The sequence below is a fragment of the Mustelus asterias genome, chromosome 11 (genome assembly GCF_964213995.1).
Source record: "Mustelus asterias chromosome 11, sMusAst1.hap1.1, whole genome shotgun sequence".
Taxonomy (NCBI): Eukaryota; Metazoa; Chordata; class Chondrichthyes; order Carcharhiniformes; family Triakidae; genus Mustelus; species Mustelus asterias.
In genome coordinates this window covers 60643177-60665443 of record NC_135811.1, presented here as the reverse complement: position 1 = coordinate 60665443, position 22267 = coordinate 60643177, and the positions used below count along the sequence as shown (strand labels likewise).

The 22267-nt window shown below is 45.1% G+C and overlaps 1 protein-coding gene across 1 annotated transcript; it reads right to left on the bottom strand.

Annotated features, from left to right (window-relative positions):
• Positions 1-9424: 9424 nt before the first annotated feature.
• Positions 9425-17597, bottom strand: cox5b2 (cytochrome c oxidase subunit 5B2). The gene is made up of 4 exons (XM_078223649.1): positions 17445-17597; positions 13788-13858; positions 11286-11385; positions 9425-9668 (listed from the first exon to the last, which is right to left on the bottom strand). The coding sequence occupies exons 1-4, from the start codon at positions 17548-17550 to the stop codon at positions 9556-9558; spliced, it is 390 nt and encodes a 129-aa protein (XP_078079775.1). The 5' UTR covers positions 17551-17597; the 3' UTR covers positions 9425-9555.
• Between the last annotated feature and the right edge of the window lie 4670 nt (positions 17598-22267).

Here is a 22267-nt window from a genome sequence, read left to right as displayed (position 1 = left end):
AAATCACACAACATTTTGGCCTCAACTACTTTCTGTGGTACTTTCTGGGTGAAGAAATTTCTCCTCGCCTCAGTCCTAAAAGGTTTACCCTTTATCCTCAGACTATGACCCCTAGTTCTGGACTCCCCCCACCATTGGGAACATTTTTCCTGACTCTACCCTGTCTAACCCTGTTAGAATTTTATAAGTTTCTATGAGATCCCCTTTCAATCTTCTAAACTCCAGTGAATGTAATCCTAACCATCTTGGTCTCTCCTCAGTCACAACCAGAATGGACAGAGGGGAACCAGTATGAGTGTTCTATCTGGCGTTTGATAAGGTACGTCACAAAAGGTTAAGTTGATAAGGTACCTCACAAAAGGTTTAGTTGATTATGAGGAGAGACTAAGCAGATTGGGTTTGTACTCGTTGGAATTTCGAAGATTGAGGGGGGATCTTATAGAGAACTATAAGATAATGAAGGGGCTGGATAGGGTAGAGGTGGAGAGATTCTTTCCACTTAGAAAGGAAGCTAGAACTAGAGGGCACAGCCTCAAAATAAAGGGGGGTCAGTTTAGGACAGAGTTGAGGAGGAACTTCTTCTCTCAGAGGGTGGTGAATCTCTGGAATTCTCTGCCCACTGAAGTGGTGGAGGCTACCTCGTTGAATATGTTTAAATCACGGATAGATGGATTCCTGATCGGTAAGGGAATTAGGGCTTATAGGGATCAGGTGGGTAAGTGGAACTGATCCACTTCAGATCAGCCATGATCTTATTGAATGGCGGGGCAGGCTCGAGGGGCTAGATGGCCTACTCCTGCTCCTATTTTTTATGTTCTTATGTTCTTAAATCATAAGATAAGAGCCCATGGTGTTGGAGGTAGTATATTGGCATGGATCGAGAATTGGCGAATGGGCAGGAGACAGCGAGTGGGGATAAGGGGTACTTTTTCAGGTTGGTGGCCTGTAACCAGTGGGGTTCCACAGGGATCAGTGCTGGGACCACAACTGTTTCCAATATATATGAATGACTCAGAGGAAGGAAGCGAATGTACTATAGCCAAATTTGCAGATGACACAAAAATAGATGGAAAGGCAAGTTGCAAGAGGAATACACAGGGTTATAAAGAGATATTAACAGGTTAACTAAGTGGGCAAAAAGATGACAAATGGAGTATAATGTGGGAAAATGGGGAGTTGTTCATTTTGGAAGGGAGAACAAAAGAACAGTGTTATTCAAATGGAGAAAAACTGCAGAAAGCTGCAACACAAAGGGAGTTGGGGGAACTTGTGCACGGAACACAGAAAGCTGTCACATTGGTGCAACAGGTAATCAGAAAGGCTAATGGAATGTTGGCCCTTATTTCAAGGGGGTTGGAGTATAAGAGTCGGGAAGTCTTGCTGCAACTGTACAAAGTACAGATGAGACCACATCTGGAGAACTGTGAGCAATTTGATTTGATTTATTACTGTCATATGTATTAGTTTACAGTGAAAGGTATTGTTTCTTGCGCGCTATATAGACAAAACATACCGCTCATAGAGTATATAGGGGAGAAGGAAAGGAGAGAGTGAGAATGAAGTGTTACAGTCATAGCTAGGGTGTAGAGAAAGATCAACTTAATATATGGTAGGTCCATTCAAACGTCTGATGGCAGCAGGGAAGGAGCTGTTCTTGAGTCGGTTGGTACACGACCTCAGACTTTTGTATCTTTTTCCCCTTATTTGAGGAAAGATATTATTTCATGGGAAGCAGTTCAGAAAAGGATAATCCCCAGTATGGAGGGATTGTTTTATGAGGAAAGGTTAAACAGGTTGGGACTCTATTCATTGAAACTTAGAAGAATGAGGGGAGATCTCATTGAAACATACAGGATTCTTAAGGGGCTGGAATGGGTAAATGCTGAGAGGATGTTTCCCCTCGTGGGAGAATCTAGGACCAGAGGGCACAGTCTCAGAATAAAGGGGCACCAATTTATCATAGAAATCATAGAATCCCTACAATGCAGAAAGAGGCCATTTGGCCCATCGAGTCTGCACCGACCACAATCCCACCCAGGCCCTACCCCCACATATTTACCCACTAATCCACGCATCCCAGGATTCTAAGGGGACATTTGTAGCATGGCCGATCAACCTAACCCGCACATCTTTGGACTGTGGGAGGAAACCGGAGCACCCGGAGGAAACCCACGCAGACACGAGGAGAATGTGCAAACTCCACACAGACAGTGACCCGAGCTGGGAATCGAACCCGGGACCCTGGAGCTGTGAAGCAGCAGTGCTAACCACTATGCTACCGTGCCGCCCATGACTGAGAGGAGGAGGCATTTCTTCTCTCAGAGGGTTGTGAGTCTTTGGAACTCCTTGCCACAGGGAGCAGAGTGCTTGTATTTAAGGCTGAGATTGATAGATTTTTGATCAATAAGGGAATCAAGGGTTACAGGGAAAGGACAGAAAAGTGGATGTGAGGAATGTCGGACCAGCCATGGTCCTTTGAAAAGCAGATCAGACTCGATGGGCTGAATGGCCTACTCCTGTTCCTTTTTCTTATGGTCTTATGTTCTTATTAAAATAGAGAGTAGATATAGGTCATTCTCCATCATTGGCTGCTGTGGCTAGTGGGGTATCGCAAGTACTTGTGCTGCAGCCATTCAATTGTATAAGAGCTTGGTTAGACCTTTCCTGGAGTACTGTGTGCTGTCCTGGTCCCCTTACCTAATAGGATATTACTGCTATAGAGGAGTGCAACGAAGGTTTACCAGACTTGTTCTGGGGATGACAGGACTGTCTTATGAAGAGAGGTTGGGAAAACTGTGCCTGTATTCTCTGGAATGAGAGGTGATCTCTGAAACCTATGAAATATTTAAGAGAATGGATAGGAGAGATGCAAGCAGATGTTTCCCTTGATTGGGGAGTCTTGAGCCAGGGGGTACAATTTAATAAGAAGGGTATGCCACTTGGACTGAGATGATATTTCGTTACGTGGAGGTGCGTGAATCTTTGGAATTCTCTATTCCAGAGGGCTGTGGAACTCTGTCATTGGGTATGTTTAAAGCAGAGATTGATAGAATTCTGATTAAATGGGGACAGTGGGTGTAAAAGACATTGAAATGTTCAGTCAGCCATATTCATATTGAATAGCAGAGCAGGCTCGATGGGCTGAATAGCCTTCTCCTGTTCCTATGTTGCCAAACATCAGGATTAACATTTTATTTAGAGCTCAAAGTGAAGGAAATATGAAAAATACAAAATTAATGCATAGGAAAATCTCACAAATGTTAAATATTATGTCGGCAGCAATTATGTTTTGGAAATGTAATAAATTAGATACGAAGAACAAAGAAAATTACAGCACAGGAACAGGCCCTTCGGCCCTCCAAGCCTGCACTGACCATGCTGCCCGACTGAACTAAAACCCCCTACCCTTCTGGGAACCATATCCCTCTATTCCCATCCTATTCATGTATTTGTCAAGATGCCCCTTAAAACTCACTATCGTATCTGCTTCCACTACCTCCCCCAGCAACGAGTTCCAGGCATCCACCACTCTCTGTGTAAAACATCTGCCTCGTACATCTCCTTTAAACCTTGCCCCTCGCACCTTAAACCTGTGCCCCCTAGTAATTGACTCTTCCACCCTGGGAAAAAGCTTCTGACTATCCACTCTGTCCATGCCTTTCATAACCTTGTAGACTTCTATCAGGTCGCCCCTCAACCTCCGTCATCCCAGTGAGAACAAACCAAGTTTCTCCAACCTCTCCTCATAGCTAATGCCCTCCATACAAGGCAACATCCTGGTAAATCTTTTCTGTACCCTCTCCAAAGCCTCCACATCCTTCTGGTAGTGTGGCGACCAGAATTGAACACTATATCCCAAGTGCAGCCTAACTAATGTTCTATAAAGCTGCAACATGATTTGCCAATTTTTAAACTCAATACCCGGCTGATGAAGGCAAGCATGCCGTATGCCTTCTTGACTACCTTCTCCACCTGCATTACCACTTTCAGTGACCTGTGTCCCTGAACACCCAGATCCTTTTGCCTATCAATACTCTTAAGGATTCTGCCATTTACTGTATATTTTGTTTCTGTATTAGACCTTCCAAAATGCATTACCTCACATTTGTCCAGATTAAATTCCATCTGCCATCTCTCCGCCCAAGCCTCCACCTATCTATATCCTGCTGTATCCTCTGATGGTCCTCATCGCTATCCGCAAATCCACCAAACTTTGTGTCGTCCACAAACTTAATAATCAAACCAGTTACATTTTCCTCCAAATCATTTATATATATTACAAACAGCAAAGGTCCCAGCACTGATCCCTGAGGAACGCCACTTGTCATAGCCCTCCATTCAGAAGCACACCCTTCCACTGCTACCCTCTGTCTTCTTTGTCCGAGTAAGAAGTCTCACAACACCAGGTTAAAGTCCAACAGGTTTATTTGGTAGCAAATACCATAAGCTTTCGGAGCAATGCTCCTTCGTCAGATGGAGTGGTCTCTGTTCTCAAACAGGGCACAGACACAGAAATCAAATTACAGAATACTGATTAGAATGCAAATCTCTACAGCCAGCCAGGTCTTAAATGCACAGACAATGTGGGTGGAGGGAGCATTCAACACAGGTTAAAGAGATGTGTATTGTCTCCAGACAGTACAGCTTGTGAAATTGTGCAAGTCCAGGAGTCAAGCTGTGGGGGTTACTGATAATGTGACATAAATCCAACATCCCGGTTTAGACCGTCCTCATGTGTGCGAACCTTGGCTATCAGTTTCTGCTCAGTGACTCTGCGCTGTCGTGTGTCGTGAAGGCCTTGGAGAACGCTTACCTGAAGAATATTCTTTGTCCGAGCCAGTTCTGTATCCACCTTGCCAGCTCACCTCTGATCCCATGCGACTTCACCTTCTGCACCAGTCTGCCAAGAGGGACGTTGTCAAAAGCCTTACTGAAGTCCATGTAAACAACATCCACTGCCCTACCCTCATCAATCATCTTCGTCACTTCCTCGCAAAACTCGATCAAGTTAATGAGATATGACCTCCCCTTCACAAAACCATGTTGTTTCTCACTAAGACATCCACTTATTTCCAAGTGGGAGTAAATCCTGTCTCGAAGAATCCTCTCCAATAATTTCCCTACCACTGACGTAAGGCTCACCAGCCTGTAATTACCTGGATTATTCTTGCTACCCTTCTTAAACAAAGGAACAACATTGGCTATTCTCCAATCCTCTGGGACCTCCCCTGTACAGTAAGAAGTCTCACAACACATTTTTAAAAAGCATTTAGATAGTTACATGGGTACGATGGGTATAGAGGCATATGGGCCAAATGCAGGCAATTGGGATTAGCTTAGGGGTTTTTAAAAAAAGGACAGCATGGACAAGTTGGGCCAGAGGGCCTGTTTCCATGCTGTAAACCTCTATGACTCTATGATTCTGTGACTCTATAACACCAGGTTAAAGTCCAACAGGTTTATTTGGCAAAATATTTGATTTAACCTGGTGTTGTCAAACTTCTTACTGTGCCTACCCCAGTCCAACGCCGGCACCTCCACATCACGACCTCCCCTGTAGCCAGTGAGGATACAAAGATTTCTCTCAAGGCCCCAGCAATTTCCTCCCTTGCCGCTCTCAGTATTCTGGGATATATCCCATCAGGCCCTGGGGACTTGTCTACCTTAATGTTTCTCAAGAACCCCAATACCTCCTCCTTTTTGACCTCACATGACTCAAACTATCTACACATCCTTTCCCAGACTCATCATCCACCAAGTCCTTCTCTTTGGTGAATACTGACACAAAGTACTCATTTAATACCTCGCCCATTTCCTCTGGCTCCACGCATAGATTCCCTCCCGTCCTTTAGTGGGCCAACCCTCTCCCCAGCTACCCTCTTGCTCTTTATATATGTATAAAAAGATTTGGAATTTTCCTTAATCCTGCTGGCCAATTTTTTGTGACTCCTTGTAGCCCTCCTCACTCCTTGCTTAAGTTTCTTTCTACTTTCCTTGTATTCCACACTTGCTTCGTGTGTTCCCAGCCTCCAAGCCTTGACAACTGCTTCCTTTTTCTCTTTGACTAGGCTCACAATATCCCTTGTTATCCAAGGTTCCCAAAACTTGCCATACTTATCCTTCATCCTTACAGGAATGTGCTGGTCCTGAATCCCTATCAACTTACACTTTAAAGCCTCCCACGTGCCAGATGTTGATCCGCCCTCGAACATCTGCCCCCAATCTACATTCTTCAGTTCCTGTCTAATATTGTTGTAATTAGCCTTAAGTTAGCACCTTAACTTGAAGACTACACTTTTCTTTATCCATCAGTACCTTAAAGCTTACTGAATTGTGGTCACTGTTCCCGAATTGCTCCCCTACTGAAACGTCGACTACCTGGCCAGGCTCATTCCCCAATACCAGGTCCAGTATGGCCCCTTCCCTAGTTGGATTTATACATACTGTTTCAAGAAGCCCTCCTGGATGTTCCTTACAAACTCTGCCCCATCCATGCCCCGAGCACTAAGTGAGTCCCAGTCAATATGGGGGGAAGTTAAAATCTCCCACAACAACCCTGTTACTTTTACACCTTGCCAAAATCTGCCTACATATCTGTTCCTCTATCTCCCGCTGGCAGTTGGGCGGCCTATAGTTAAACCCCCAACATTGTGAGCTCTACTCATATTGCCTCGCTGTATGAGCCCTCCGAGGTGTCCTCCCGGAGTACAGCTGTGATATTCTCCTTAACCAGTAGTGTAACTCCCCCCTCCCCTTTTACATCCCCCTCTATCCCACCTGAAACATCTGTATCCTGGAATGTTAAGCTGCCCTGTCCTTCCCTTAACCAAGTCTCTGTAATAGCAACATCATAGTTCCAAGTACTAATCTATAACTCTCATCAATTTTTACAGATGCAGCATAGAAAGCTTTCTTTCTGGTTGTAACTGCTTGGAATGGCTCCTGCTCTGCCCAAGACTGCAAGAAAATACAAATGGTCGTGAACGAAGCTCGGCCCATCATTCAAACCAGCCTCCCATCCATTGACACTGTCTGCACTTCCCACTGCCTCCACGGACCCCGCACACCCTGGACATTCTCTCTTCCACCTTCTTCCATCCGAAAAAAGATACAAAAGTTTGAGGACATGTACCAACTGATTCAAGAACAGCTTCTTCCCTGCTGCTATCAGACTTTTGAATGGACTTACTCTGCATTAAGTTGATCTTTCTCTACACCCTAGCTATGCTGTAACACTACATTCTGCACTCTCTCTTTTCCTTCTCTATGAACGGTATGCTTTGTCTGTATAGCGCACAAGAAACAATACTTTTCACTGTATATTAATACATGTGACAATAATAAATCCAATCAGATATCCAATGCTACATGGCATGCTTCCTTCACCATGCTCATAGTGACAGGCATCCACTTGCTTCATTGGAATGTTAAAGAAACAACCACAATGTAATCATCTTTGGATTCCTACCTGAGGCACGAGTATATGGTGAAGGGGAAAGAAGATGAGTGTTAAACGTGTGGGAGAAATAGGTTTTGATTCATGAGCACCAGTCGTGGGTAATGTGGGAGCTGTACCGTTGGGACAGTCTGCACCTGAACTGTGCTGGGACCAACCTTCTGATGAGTTGTATAACTAGGGCGGTAGAGGGAGCTTTGAACTAAGTGTGTGTGCGAGTGCGTGCGTGTGTGTATATAGGGTGTGTGGGGTGAGCATGAGAGAGATCTGGTAAATTATTCATTTTAAATTAACAGGAAAGGACTATGTAATAGTGTAGGGGGTAATGATAATCAGAGTGTGGCAGAAAGGGACAGAGCAGATAAATTAAGTGTGGCAGCAGTTAAGACCAGAGTTTGCAAACAATAGCACAAATATAAGAGTTAAAGGCTCTGTATCTAAAAATGTGCAGCATTTAAAACAAAATGGATGAGTTGCCAGCTCAAGTAGAAATAGGTATAGCCCAATAGCCATCACAGAGGCAGGACTACAAGGTGGCCAAAGCTGTGACCTGAATATTCAGGTGCAGGACATGACATTTCAAGGTGGGAAGCTAGGAAAAGGGTGACATCAAACAAGGGAGAGATGACATTCATTCTGAAGGGCAGAATGTGGAATCAGTTTGGGTAGACAGGAAATTGCAAAGGTCAGTCACCTGAGAGTATTGAAAAACAGGGATGGTTTGCTCCATTGTACAGGTTGAGACCACGTCTGGAGCACAGCATGCAGTTTTGGTCTGTTACTTAATAAGGATAGAAATGCAGCGGTTCAGAGAAAGTTCACAACTGATTCCTGGGGATGAGGGGGTTATCCAATGTGAAAAGATTATACAGGGTTGCCCTGTATTCATTGGAGTTTTGAAGTAATCTTACTGAAACAAGACTGAGGACACTGGACAGGGTGGATGCTGAAAGGATGCTTTCCCCCTGGTTCTAGTCTCTCTGGTGGACAGCAGTTAAAAATGGAGACCCCTACCTATTTTACTCCCCTCGTGTGACAGTTCCTTGAAATTTTCATCCCTAGAAAGCATTGGAGGCTGCGTCATTGACAAGAGTCAGAGTATAGGGAAAGATAGGAAAATACAGTGAAAGTAGAGTCCATTATCAGATCAGCCATGATTGTATTAAATAGCAGAGCAGGCTTGGGGGACCAAAAGGGTCTCTCCTGCTCCTAATTTGTATTTAAATACAAGATGCTGCTTTGCACCCAGAGGTAACTTACACTAGGATGTCAAACCTACAGGACATATTGTACATATCTGCAAGTACTGTGCATTGTGACACTAACATCACATCATTTAAACTGCAGCTTGCTGAGGGGGATACAGTATAGTCAAACCAATCAGGAAATTAGTCAAGCACTTCTGCATTCAGCATACATTCATATATTAAACCGCATTCATGGATTAACAGATGTATATAAACATTTAGACATTGTGGGATCCCAGATGTTTTGTCCCATTTTCCTCTTTTAATGAGTTGAAAGTAGTGTTTTAAACAGCTGTGTTTCCAGATGTAAGTGAGGTTATTCTCCACTTGCTTATGTATCGTCTGAGAAGTTAGTTTGTGCTGAATGTTTTTCACAGATAGCACCGGAATGTGCATGGACCCTCCACGTACTCAAACTCACTTTCTGCTATTAGGAAATACCCGTTTCCAAACACAATGCAAGCTGGCATCTTTGCCCAGGGATTGTTTGCTTCCCATTCTGAGAGGTGCAGAGGGAAAAGAATAACTGGCAGTGAGGGCTCAATAACATTTTCTTAATCCTCTCCCTCATGCAAGTAGTGAGACTCAAATGCTACCTTCCTGGACGTTCCATCAGATCGTGCAGTAACAGGGACCCTGCTTAAACACCAGCTGAAAGTCAATAACTTTGTCTTTGAATACTGCCTCAATTTATAATACAAATGCACAAAGTATTCAGTAATGACAGGCAAGTAATTATAGGTGTTTATTCTGTAAAGTGCACATCTTAATTGGAAACAAAAATAGTAGATCAATATATTTATATGATTTGCAGTAAATTATGTTTGAGACACAATAGTGACTGTCCCAGAGCTAGTGAGGAAGCTCATGATGCTCCAGCTTATAGTGAGATCCACAGGATGGGCATCTCTGGGGATTCCCTGAATGAAGCCAGAACCAAACAATCGCAGTGTTATCCTCTTCACCTGTAATTAAAACAAAGAGGAAATCAAACCTCTACTAATACTTAAGGCATTTGTTTGATAATCAGCTAAATGGAAGAAATATTAAATAAGTTTTTAAAAATGCATTTTCATTCTCTCCCCCCCCACACACAAACAGCCTGGGGTCTGAGGAGGCAGCTATAACTCAAGAGCCATGGGCTGAATGGCCACCTGAGCAGTCAGCTCAATGGCCCTGCAAACTGTTGGCAGTTATTCTGGGGATGCAGGTAACTATTTACTGAGCTCTGACAAAGGATCATCCAAACTCGAAACGTTAGCACTCTCTCCACAGATGCCGTCAGACCTGCTGAGATTCTCCAGCACTCTGATTTTGTTTCAGATTCCAGCCTCCGCAGTATTTTGCCTTTATCTATTTACTGTCCTGTCCCAGGGGCAGCAACAAGCAACGCGTTCATGACTGGTGTGACATATAGGACAAGGGTGGTAGGAGTTTCCCCTTGCTGTTAGGGAATTAGCCTGTGGCTGAATAGTCTGCAGAGATTTAACTTTCAATATGCTGAAAGATTTTCAATCAAGCAAACCTGATTTCAGGCCAAAGTTGTTTTGTTTTAAGCATGCTGGGATTTCCTGTGGCCAAGTCAGCCTGAAACCGATCAAAGGGCACAAGGTATTAACCACGTCACAGCTTGTTCCCAACCAAAGAGCTGAAGAGCCAGTGTTTCCTTATGTGAGCATTGGAATGTGGGCTGTGTAGTAAGGCATAAACCTGATGGGATCTGGAGGGTCCAGAGCCTCTGCTGGCTCCACCTGATGATCAATTCATTGGCCAGTTGTCAACAACTATTAGGGTATAAGAATGCCAACACAAAGAGCTTGTGTTCAGTGAAAACCCAGGACCAACATTCACAGAAAATGACAACATCTGGAAGACGACTGACAGCCATGTGGCAAAACCCTAACCAGGTTTTGTATACATGGAAATCAGCCTCAAGTTCACTAACGGATAGTGAGTATTTAGTTTATTCACTGCAGGTGTTGACTATTTTCTAAGTAGCTACAAAATAAAGAAAATTGCGTCTAAACATTTAAAGTCGACAGTGTCATTATTCGCTATTAGTGGTTAAAACACAATAGAATCATAGAATCCTACAGTTCAGAAGGAGGCCAATCAGCCCATCGAGTCTGCACTGGCCACAATCCCGCCCAGTCTCTATCCCCATAACACCATGTATTTACCCTGCTAATCCCCCTGACATAAAGTGGCATTTAGCAAGGCAAATCCACCTAACCCACACATCTTTGGAGTGTGGGAGGAATCCAGAGCACCCGGAGAAAATCACACAGACACGGGGAGAACGTACAAACTCCACACAGTCACTCAAGGACAAAATCAAACCCAAGTCCCTGGCGCTGTGAGGCAGCAGTGCTAACCACTGTGCTGCCCAGATTTGCACAACATGCCCCATTTCCCCTGTCTGACACAGTAATTTGGGTGGTAATTCACAAGTTACTGCATGTGTTGGTATCAATTCTATAAATTTCCACAGCAGCATTTGAACTTGCTCATTGAGTCACTGGTCCAGTACACTAGGCTGCTGTAGAGTGAAAGGACATTGCATCAGCTATACTCTAACTTACAAATGCAGCCAATAAGCCTCTTGTCGGTGATTGAAGGAACAACATGAGGATCCTCCTTGGTACCCGCATACTCTTTGGGTTTGAAGATACTGTAGGGATCCTGTGGAAAAATGTAATATGAAAGATACTTTAAAAAGTGAAGGGCAAATAAAAGCAATTGGAGCAACAAAAATGATCTTTATTGTTATGAAGTTACATAATAGACATGTCACAACACCAGGTTAAAGTCCAACAGCTTTGTTTGGTGATGAAGGAGCAGCGCTCCAAAAGCTCGTGATTCCAGATAAACCTGTTGGACTTTAACCTGTAGTTGTGAGACTTCTTACTGTGCCTACCCCAGCATCTCCACGTCATTACATAACAGAGATAGAGATTGGAGTTATGGCCCATTTTCCATTCTACCTTGTCATAGGGTCCCAACTCTCTCAAAGAGTGTCCATCATAAGCTTGAAATCCAGGCAAGCTTTCAGCAGCTGCTGTTATCCTATGCCTTCATGAGGCTTCACTGCAAACTCAGAACAGTTACAGCATCATCAGCTCCTACTTACCCCAGGGGAAATGTATCATTACATGCTGAGCCAATCACACTACATTGCTTAAGCTGGAGTTCTCCGCCTTAGGTGGGTGTCACATTGTCAATGTACGCTTAATGTAAGAATGCAAAGTGCAGAGGCTTGAATTTCCTTTGGGGATCCTGGCTATTGTAATCATGATGTTAAAATCTACAGGAATAGTATAAACAACTTGCTATTTTTTGTCACCAGCAAGCTGAGAAAGCCCGGACAGTAAAACGATAGCATAGTGCGATTGTCTCAAACTTACACAATACTTGGTAAATACTAGACTGGTCACACCGATCAAAGGGCTCTACTTGCAATCTCCTAGTCCACTGTCACACTGAAAACAGGGCTTTCACTCACATGTTACTAGATTATCAAGGAATTTTACACTAATCCTTTCACTGGTAGGACCTCAGCTGGAGGACTGAACCCCACACTTCAGGAAGGCTGTCTGAGGTTGAAAAAGGGGTTTGCTAGAATGTTCCAGGGATGCAGGATTTCAATTACACGGATAGACTAGGCAGTTGGAGCCGTTCTCCTTCGGACAGAGAAAATTTAACTGAGGCGTTCACAATTCTGACCTGCTTCCTTCAGCAGAAGAGTCGGTAACAGGAAGGACAGACTTAAGCCGTTGGTTATCATTATGTTAAAAAAAAAATGCCTGTGTGCAAGCAGTGATTGGGAATGAAAGGGTGGTGGAAGCAAATTCAACTTTCAAAGGGAACTGGAAAAGTATCTGAAAAGGAGAAGAATTGCAGCACTCGGAGGAAGGAACAGGACTAACTGCACATTTCGCTTAGCAATTGGCACAGACAGTGAGACTATGGCAAGGTCTGCAAGACATAACAGGCTACAAGATGAAGGCGTGTAAAATTGCCGGCTCCAACGCACCCCTCCCTGATGAGCTCAATGCATTCTACGTCCGTTTTGAGCAAGAGCAAGAGTGAGAGCATGCCCTCCGCCCTGGATGAACCTGTATCTGGGATCACCATTGCAGATGTCAGAGCAGCCTTCTCAAAAGTCAACCCACAGAAAGCGACTGACCCGGATGAGGTACCTGGATGAGCAGTCAAATCCTACGTGAACCAGCTGGCTGGGGTGATCGCAGGCATCTTCAACCTCTCTTTACAACAATCTGAGGTCCCTATCTGCTTCAAGAAGATGACCATCATCCCGGTACCAAAGAAAAGCCAGGCAGCGTGCCTTAATGACTATCGTCTGGTGGCTCTGACATCCATCATTATGAAGTGCTTCGAAAGGTTAGTCATGGCACAAATCGATTCCAGCCTCCCGGATGCCTGGATCCCCTACAATTCGCCTACTGTCTCAACAGATACACAGCAGACACCATCTCCCTGGCCCTGCACTCAACCCTGGAACACTTAGATAACAAAGACACCTATGACAAACTCCTATTCATAAACTACAGCTCAGCCTTCAACATCATTATTTGATGGCCTGGGGCTTGGCTCCATCCTCTGCAACTGGTCCTGGACTTCCTAACCTACAGGCTGCAGTCAGTAAGAATAGGCAACACCACCTCTTGCATGATCATCTTTAACACCGGTGCCCCACAAGGCTGTGTCCTCAGCCCTCTACTATACTCCTTATACACCACTGACTATGACCAAATTCCCCTCCAAGTCAATTTTCAAGTTTGCTGATGACACCACCATTGTGGGTCGGATCTCAAATAATGAGTCAGAGCACAGGAAAAAGCTAGAGAATCTGGTGAACTGGTGTGATGACAATAATCTCTCCCCCAATGTCAGCAAAGCAAAGGAGATAGTCATCGACTTCAGGAAGCGTAGGGGAAATGTTGCATTTGCAAAAATTATTTAGTTCATGTTTTAATAGTCAAAATGTCACAAGTAAGTTTTTAAAATTGAAGTCATACAGGTGTAGTGTCATCCTATTTGTTTTAATATCCAAGTAAACATACCATCCCTTTCTTCATAGCTTGCAATGTCTTGCGCTCGAGTCCAGTTGACTGCTCTTCATCTGTTGGAATACCTGAGGTAGAGAAACAAACGTAATTTGTTGTATATTTACAAAGCTACTGTGAAACAATATGAAATAGGAAGACCTTCGCTGTTTTTCAGCTCACACAACCCTTTATCAATTAGCCTCCAACTCTGGGCCATCGCTACTTTCTTACTTAACTCCCGTTGTTCTTTAATGCAGCTTTCTATTAATCAGCTTCTGTTTACTCCTGAACACACAACAGCTGGAGTTTTTAAAATTCACACTCGTGCCAAAAGGCTCCAGACAGCCACACCTCCCACAAACTCAAACTTCACTATTGAAGAAACTACTTGGAAATGTTTGAGTTCATTATCTATCGTTGTAACAGTGAGCTACATACCAGAGGGATTGCCAAGAAACGCATTAACTGATCACATTTTCGTAGTTTAGTCTACTATATCTTTTTAAAAAGCAAACTTTTAAAAATTCATTTATGGGAGGTGAGTGTCGCTGGCTCGGACAGCATTTGTTGTCCAGCCCTAATTGTCCTTTTTCAGAGCGTAGTGAAGAGTCAACCACATTGCTGTGGCAGGTAAGGATGGCAGATTTCCTTCCCGAGAGGACATTAATGAACAAGGCAGGTTTTTATAATAATCGACAATAGTTTCATGGTCATCATTAGACTTTTAATTCCTGATTTTTTTTTAATTAAAATTTCCCCATCTGCCATGGTGGGATTTGAACCGTGGGTCCCCAGAGCATTACCCTGGGTCTCTGGATTACTAGTCGAGTGACAACACCACTGCGCCGCCACCTTCCCAAACTGAAGTGAAAGGCAGAAGCTGTTGGAGAATACCAGTGTTTAATTTTGGTGAACACTTTTCAAAATGCCAACTTTATTTGTCACTCATTTTGGTTTCTGCGCAGTTCAGAGCCCTTAAAACAACTCGATTATTCTCTCTGGGGTACAACAGACATCCGTCAAGTTTCATTTCATTGCAGTGACCACAAAAGATAGAACATAACAGTGCAGTACAGGCCCTTCGGCCCTCGACGTTGCGCCGACCAGTGGAACCAATCTAAAGCCCATCTAATCTACACTATTCCAATATCACCCATATGATTATCCAATAACCATTTGAAACAAGTAATTGAAACAAGAATAAGCCTTCCTCATTTCTTTAGGAAGATTCTTTGAGAAGAACCCTACCATGATGAAAGCAAGCATTAACCTCAAAACAAATAGGACTCGGTTTACAATTACAATTTCAGCACTTTAAAAAGGGCATGACTGAATTGAAGCCTTGTTTTCTGGCAAATTATTTCTTTTAAGATTACTTTGGACATCAAATACTGTACTTTCCCAACTGAATGGATGCAAGATTAGATCTGGATGCAAACCTTGAACTAAATGTCATTGCAAAAATAGTTTTAAACAGTCAATGGTATCAGATTGGCTCAATGTTTGGATCATGGCGGCTTGTCTCATCTTGCACTGCACTGGTGCAGTGGATCAAGCCACATAACCCAATGTGTCTCATTCTGTAATGGTCCATTGTGGACTACGGATAGCTAATTACTGACTACAGCCCACTGCAAACCAATGGGTCAGGAAACTACAGGCCAGTTAGTCTATCTTCAGTTATTGGAAAAATATTAAAATTGATTTTTAGGATAGAATAGCAGTGCATTTGGAAAATCATAATCTGATCAAGCAGAGTTAGCATGATTTCATGAAGTGGAATTCACGTCTGATAAATTTATTAGAGCTCTTTGAGGAGGTACCAGCCAGAGTAGATAGAGGAGAACCAGTTGATGTTGTATATTTAGATTTTCAAAAGATATTTGATAAGGTGCCACACCAAAGACTACTCTGCAAGATAGGAGCTCGTGTTGGAGGTAATATTCTGGCACGGATAGAGGATTGGCTAACTATCAGGAAGTAGCGAGTAGTGATAAAGGGTTCTTTCAGGTTACAGGGCCGGAACCAATGGATTGTCACAGGGATCACTGCTGGGACCACAGCTCTTCACAATATATATTCATGATTTGGAGGAAAGAACAGAGTGTGCTGTGGCCAAATTGGCAGATGATAGAAAGGTGGAAGGGAAGACAGGTTGTAAGAAGGTTGGAAAAAATTTACAGAAGGATATTGACAGGTTGTTAGTGGGTAGAAAATTGGCAAATGGAATTCAGTAGAGAAAAATGAGAGATTGTTCATTTTGGAAGAACGAAAAGGTGGATAATTATTTAAATGGAGAGAGACTGCAGAAAGCTGTAGCACAAAGGGACTTGGGGATCCTTGTTCATGAAACCCAGAAAAGTAGCATACAGGTTCAGAATGAAATAGGGAAGACAAATAGAATGCTTTTATTTTAAGGGGGCTAGAGTATAAAAAGAGAGGCATGGCTACAACTGTACACTGCCAGTGAGGCCAGATTTAAAATACTGTGTAGAGTTTTGTCCCCCTTATGCAATTATAGATATTTTTTGAAGTACAGAGGAGGTTTAATAGGATGATCCCAGGTATGGAGGGACTGCCACATGAGGAAAAATTAAACCAGGTAGGGTCGGTACTCCTTTGAGGCGATAGGATTGAAAGATTATAAGATCCTTACGGGGGTTAGACAGGGTAAACATTAGGAGGATGTTTTCACTCGGAGCGTGTAGCACCAGAGGACATGGTCGCAGAATAAGGGAGTGCTCATTTCTGTTGAATCCTTACAGTGCAGAAGGTCGTCACTTAGCCCATTGAGTCTGCACCAACTCTCCAACAAAACATCTTACCAATGCCCACCTCACTCTATCCCCGCAACCCCACATACTTAGCTCTTGACCTACACATTTTTGGGACACTAAGGGGCAACTTAGCATGGCCAATCAACCTAAGGCTCACATTTTTGAAGTGTAGAAGGAAACCTGAGCACGCGGAGGAAACCCACGCAGACACGGGGAGAACGTGTGGACTCCACACAGACAGTAACCCAAAGCTGGTAATCGAACCCGGGTCCCTGGTGCTGTGAAGCAGCAGTGCCAAGACTGTCCCAAAGCCAGATTTGGGGAATCTCGGGAATTCTTTATCCCAGGAAGCTGTGGAGGTCGAGTCCTTGATATTTTTCTAGGCTGAGATTGATAGGTTTTTAAATCAATCAGGGAATTAAGGGTTCTGGAGAGAAGGCAAAAAAGTGGATTTAGTGAATGTTAGATCAACCTTGATCGTAAACAGCAGAGCAGGTTGAAGGGCTGAATGGCCTCCTCCTGTAGCTATTTCTTATGGTATACTGTTTGGCACAGCTCAGTCTGATAACATTGTTTGTACAGCAACAAGACTGCAGAGAGAAAAGCACCTTGTAATGTGGTAACTATTTCAGACTGAAATATGCTGCAGCTGCTGAGCCCACTCCCCTCCCCCACACTGAGCCCGGGGAGGGGGGAGGGGCCCTGCACCCCGCTCCCCCCCTCTACCCCCAGCCCCGCTCTCCCCCCAATCCCCCCGGGCCCTGCATCCTCCGGGCTGCACTGACCTCCCCCCCCCCGGAATCATCCCGGGCTGTCCCGGCAAGGTCACCCAGGGGACACGGCCAGACTCGGCCCCGGGCTCGCCCTCCCGCCGCCGATTCTTCTCCCACCCTACCTGTGGATGCCATGGGCCTGGTCATGACCCTAGCCGCGGGCATCCTGGGTGCCGCTAGGCGGTTGAGGCCCCGAAACAGCCACCTCCATCTGACAACCGCCGCCATTCCAGCACCGACTGAGCCGCGCCGCCCCCCGCGCAGCCGCTCTTATAGATAGGCGGGCTCCACCAATCAGAGAGGGAAAGAGGGTGATTGATGGACAGGATCGACCAATCAGAGGGGAAGGCCGTTGATTGATAGGTTGATCAACCAATCAGAATGTAAAGCGGATGATTGGCAGGGGATTGCAACCAATCACGGAAGGAACGGAGGATGATTGACAGGGACGGTTGACAAATCACAAGTGGAAGGGCGGGGAAATGATAGGGAGATCCAACCAATCCGAAGTCAAAAGCAGATGATTGACGGGGAGACCCAAGCAATCAGAGGGCGATTGGGCGGGACCGGCACCTCCTCGCTATAAAACCTTGCAGAGGCTGAAAATCAGAGCTGAAACTTGTTGACCCTGTGAAGTCCTCCTTACTGACATCTGGGGGCTAGTGCCAGAATGGGGAGAGCTGCCTCTCTGACTGGTCACTCAGCCTGGCACATTCTCACTGAATCATACCTTACAGACAACACCCCAGACACCACCATTACCATCCCTGGATCTGTCCTGTCCCACCAGCAGGACTGACCCAGCAGAGGTGGTGGCACAGTGACATACAATTAGGAGGGAGTCGCCCTGGGAGTCCTTAACATCAATTCCAGACTCCATGAAGTCTTCAGCTTAAACATGGGCAAGAAAACTGGTTACCACGTACCGTCCTCCTTCGGCTGATGAACAACACTTGGAAGAAGCACTGAGGGTGACAAGGGCACAAAATGTACTCTGAATGGGGGATTTCAATGTCCAGCACCAAGACTGGCTCAGCAGCAGCGCGACTGATCGAGCTGGTCGGGTCCTAAAGGATATAACTGCTAGACTGGGTCTGCAGCAGGTGGTGAAGGAACCAACAAGAGGAAATAACATACTTGACCTCATCCTTACCAGTCTGCCGGCTGCAGATACATCTGTCCATGGCAGTATCGGTAAGAGTGACCACCGCACAGTCCTTGTGGAGACGAAGTCCCGCCTTCACATTGAGAATAACCTCCATCGTGTTGTATGGCACTCCAATTCGATTTTCAAGTTTGTTGACGACACCACCATAGTGGGTCGGATCCCAAACAATGATGAGACAGAGTACAAGAATGAGATAGAGAATCTGGTGAACTGGTAGGTCAACAATAATCTCTCCCTCAATGTCAACAAAATGAAGGAGATTGTCATCGACTTCAGGAAGCGTAAAGGAGAACATGCCCCTGTCTACATCAATGGGGATGAAGTAGAAAGGGTCAAGAGCTTCAGGTTTTTAGGTGTCCAGATCACCAACAACCTGTCCTGGTCCCTCCATGCTGACATTATAGTTAAGAAAGCCCACCAATGCCTCTACTTTCTCAGGAGACTAAGGAAATTTGGCATGTCAGCTACGACTCTCACCAACTTTTACAGATGCACCATAGAAAGCATTCTTTCTGGTTGTATCACAGCTTGGTATGGTTCCTGCTCTGCCTAAGACCGCAAGGAACTACAAGAGGACATGAATGTAGCCCAATCAATCATGCAATCCAGCCTCCCATCCATTGACTCTGTCTACACTTCTCGCTGCCTCAGCAAAGCAGCCGGCATAATTAAGGACTCCACATACATAGAATCATAGAATCATAGAAACCCTACAGTGCGGAAGGAGGCCATTCGGCCCATCGAGTCTGCACCGACCACAATCCCACCCAGGCCCTATCCCCACATATTTACTTGCTAATCCCTCTAACCTACGCATCCCAGGACTCTAAGGGGCAATTTTTAACCTGTCCAATCAACCTAACCCGCACATCTTTTGACTGTGGGAGGAAACCGGAGCACCCGGAGGAAACCCCGGACATTCTCTCTTCCACCCTCTTCCTTCGGGAAAAAGATACAAAAGTCTGAGGTCACATACCAACCAACTCAAGAATAGCTTCTTCCCTGCTACTGTCAGATTTTTGATGGATTTACCTTGCATTAAGTTGATCTTTCTCTACACCCTAGCTATGACTGTAACACTACATTCTGCACTCTCTTGTTTCCTTCTGTATGAATGGTATGTTTTGTCTGTATAGTGCGCAAGAAACAATACTTTTCACTGTACTTTAATACATGTGACAATAATAAATCAAATCAAACTATCACAGTGCTAAATGGGACAGATTTCAAACAGATCTAACAACTCAAGACTGGGTATCCACGAGGCACTGGGCAATCAAAAGCAGCAGAGCTAGCAGAATCTGCAACCTCATGGCCCAGCATATCCCCTACTCAACCATTACCATCAAGCCAGGGGATTAACCCTGGTTCAATGGAGAGTGCAGGAGGGCAGGAGCAGCACCAGGCATACCTAAAAATGAGGTGTCAACCTGGTGAAGCTACCAAACAGGACCATGTGCATGCCAAACGTCAAAAACAGCAAATGATAGACAGAGCTAAGCAATCCCACCAACGGATTAGATCTAACCTGCAGTCCTTCCACATTCAGTCGTGCATGGTGGTGGACAATTAAACAACTCACTGGAGGAGGAGGCTCCACAAATATCCCCATTCTCAGAGAGGGAGGAGCCCAGCACATCAGTGCAAAGGATAAGGCTGAACTATTCACAGCAACCTTCAGTCAGAAGGGCCGAGTGGATGCTCCATCTCCGCCTCCTCCAGTGGTCCCCAGTATCTCAGATGCCAGTCTCCAGCCAATTTGATTCACTCCATATGATATCAAGGAACGGTTGGAGGCACTGGATACTGAAAAGGCAATGGGCCCTGATAACATTCTAGCAATAGTACTGAAGACTTGTGCTCCCCTAGCCATGCTCTTCCAGTACAGTTACAACATTGACATTTACCCAACAACATGGAAAATTGCCCAGGTATGTCCTGTCCACATAAAGCAGGACAAATCCAATCTGGCCAATTACTGCCCAATCAGTCTACTCTCGATCATCAGTAAAGTGATGGAAGGGGTCATCAACAGTGCTATCAAGCAGCACCTGCTCAGCAATAACCTGCTCAGTGACGCCCAGTTTGGGTTTCACCAGGGTCACTCAGCTCCTGACCTCATTCCAGCCTCGGTTCAAACATGGACAAAAGAGCTGAATTCTAGGGGTGAGGTAAGAGTGACAGCCCTTGACATCAAGGCCGCATTCGACTGAGTGAGGCATCAAGGAACCCTAGCAAAACTGAAATAAATTGGTATCAGGAGGCAAACTCTCCACTGGTTGGAGTCATACCTGGCACAGAGGAAGATGGTTGTAGTTGTGGAAGGTCAGCCATCTCAGCTCCAGGACATCTCTGCAGGAGTCCCCCAGGGTAGTGTCCTAGGTCCAACCACCTTCAGCTGCTTTATCAATGACCTTCCCTCCATCATAAGGTCAGAGGTGGGGATGTTCGCCGATGATTGCACAATGTTCAGCACCATTCGTGGACTCCTTAGATATTGAAGCAGTCCATGTTCAAATGCAACAAGATCTGGACAATATCCAGGCTTGAGCTGACAAGTGGCAAGTAACATTCACGCCACACAAATGCCAGGCAATGACCATCACCAATAAGAGACACTCTAACCCCCGCCCCTTGACATTCAATGGTGTAACCATCACTGAATCCCCCGCTGTCAACATCCTTGGGGTTACCATTCACCAGAAACTCAACTGGACTCACCACATAAACACAGTGGCGACAAGAGCAGGTCAGAGGCTCGGAATACTGTGGCGAGTAACTCACCTCCTGACTCCCCAAAGCCTACCCACCATCTACAAGGTGCAAGTCAGACCTATGTCAGACTCCTATTTATTGACTACAACTCAGCCTTCAACACTGTTATTCCCATGAAATTCATCTTCAAACTCCATGGCCTGGGCCTGGGCACCTCCCTCTGCGACTGGATCCTGAACTTCCTAACTCACAGACCACAATCAGTAAGGATAGGCAACAACACCTCCTCCTCATCCTCAACACCGGTGCCCCACAAGGCTGTGTTCTCAGCCCTCTACTATATTCCTTATACACCTATGACTGTGTGGCTAAATTCCCCTCCAATTCGATTTTCAAGTTTGCTGATGACACCACCATAGTGGGTCGGATCTCAAATAATGATGAGACAGCGCACAGGGATGAGATAGAGAATCTGGTGAACTGATGCGGCAACAATAATCTCTCCCTCAATGTCAACAAAATGAAGGAGATTCTCATCGACTTCAGGAAGCATAAAGAAAAGAACAAAGAACAAAGAACAATACAGCACAGGAACAGGCCCTTCGGCCCTCCAAGCCCGCGCCGCTCCCCGGTCCAGGATTGAATCCTGAATCCAGGATCCCCGCCCAAATAAAGGTGAACATGCCTCTGTCTACATCAACGGGGACAAAGTAGAAAGGGTCAAGAGCTTCAAGTTTTTAGGTGTCCAGATTACAAAAAAACCTGTCCTGGTCCCCCCCATGCCGACACTATAGTTAAGAAAGCCCACCAACACCTCTACTTTCTCAGAAGACTAAGAAAATTTGGCATTTCAACCACGACTCTCACCAACTTTTACAGATGCACCATAGAAAGCATTCTTTCTGGTTGTATCACAGCTTGGTATGGCTCCTGCTCTGCCCAAGACCACAAGAAACTACAAAGGGTCATGAATGTAGCCCAATCCATCAAGTAAACCAGCCTCCCATCCATTGACTGTCTACACTTGCCGCTGCCTCGGCAAAGCAGCCAGCATAATTAAGG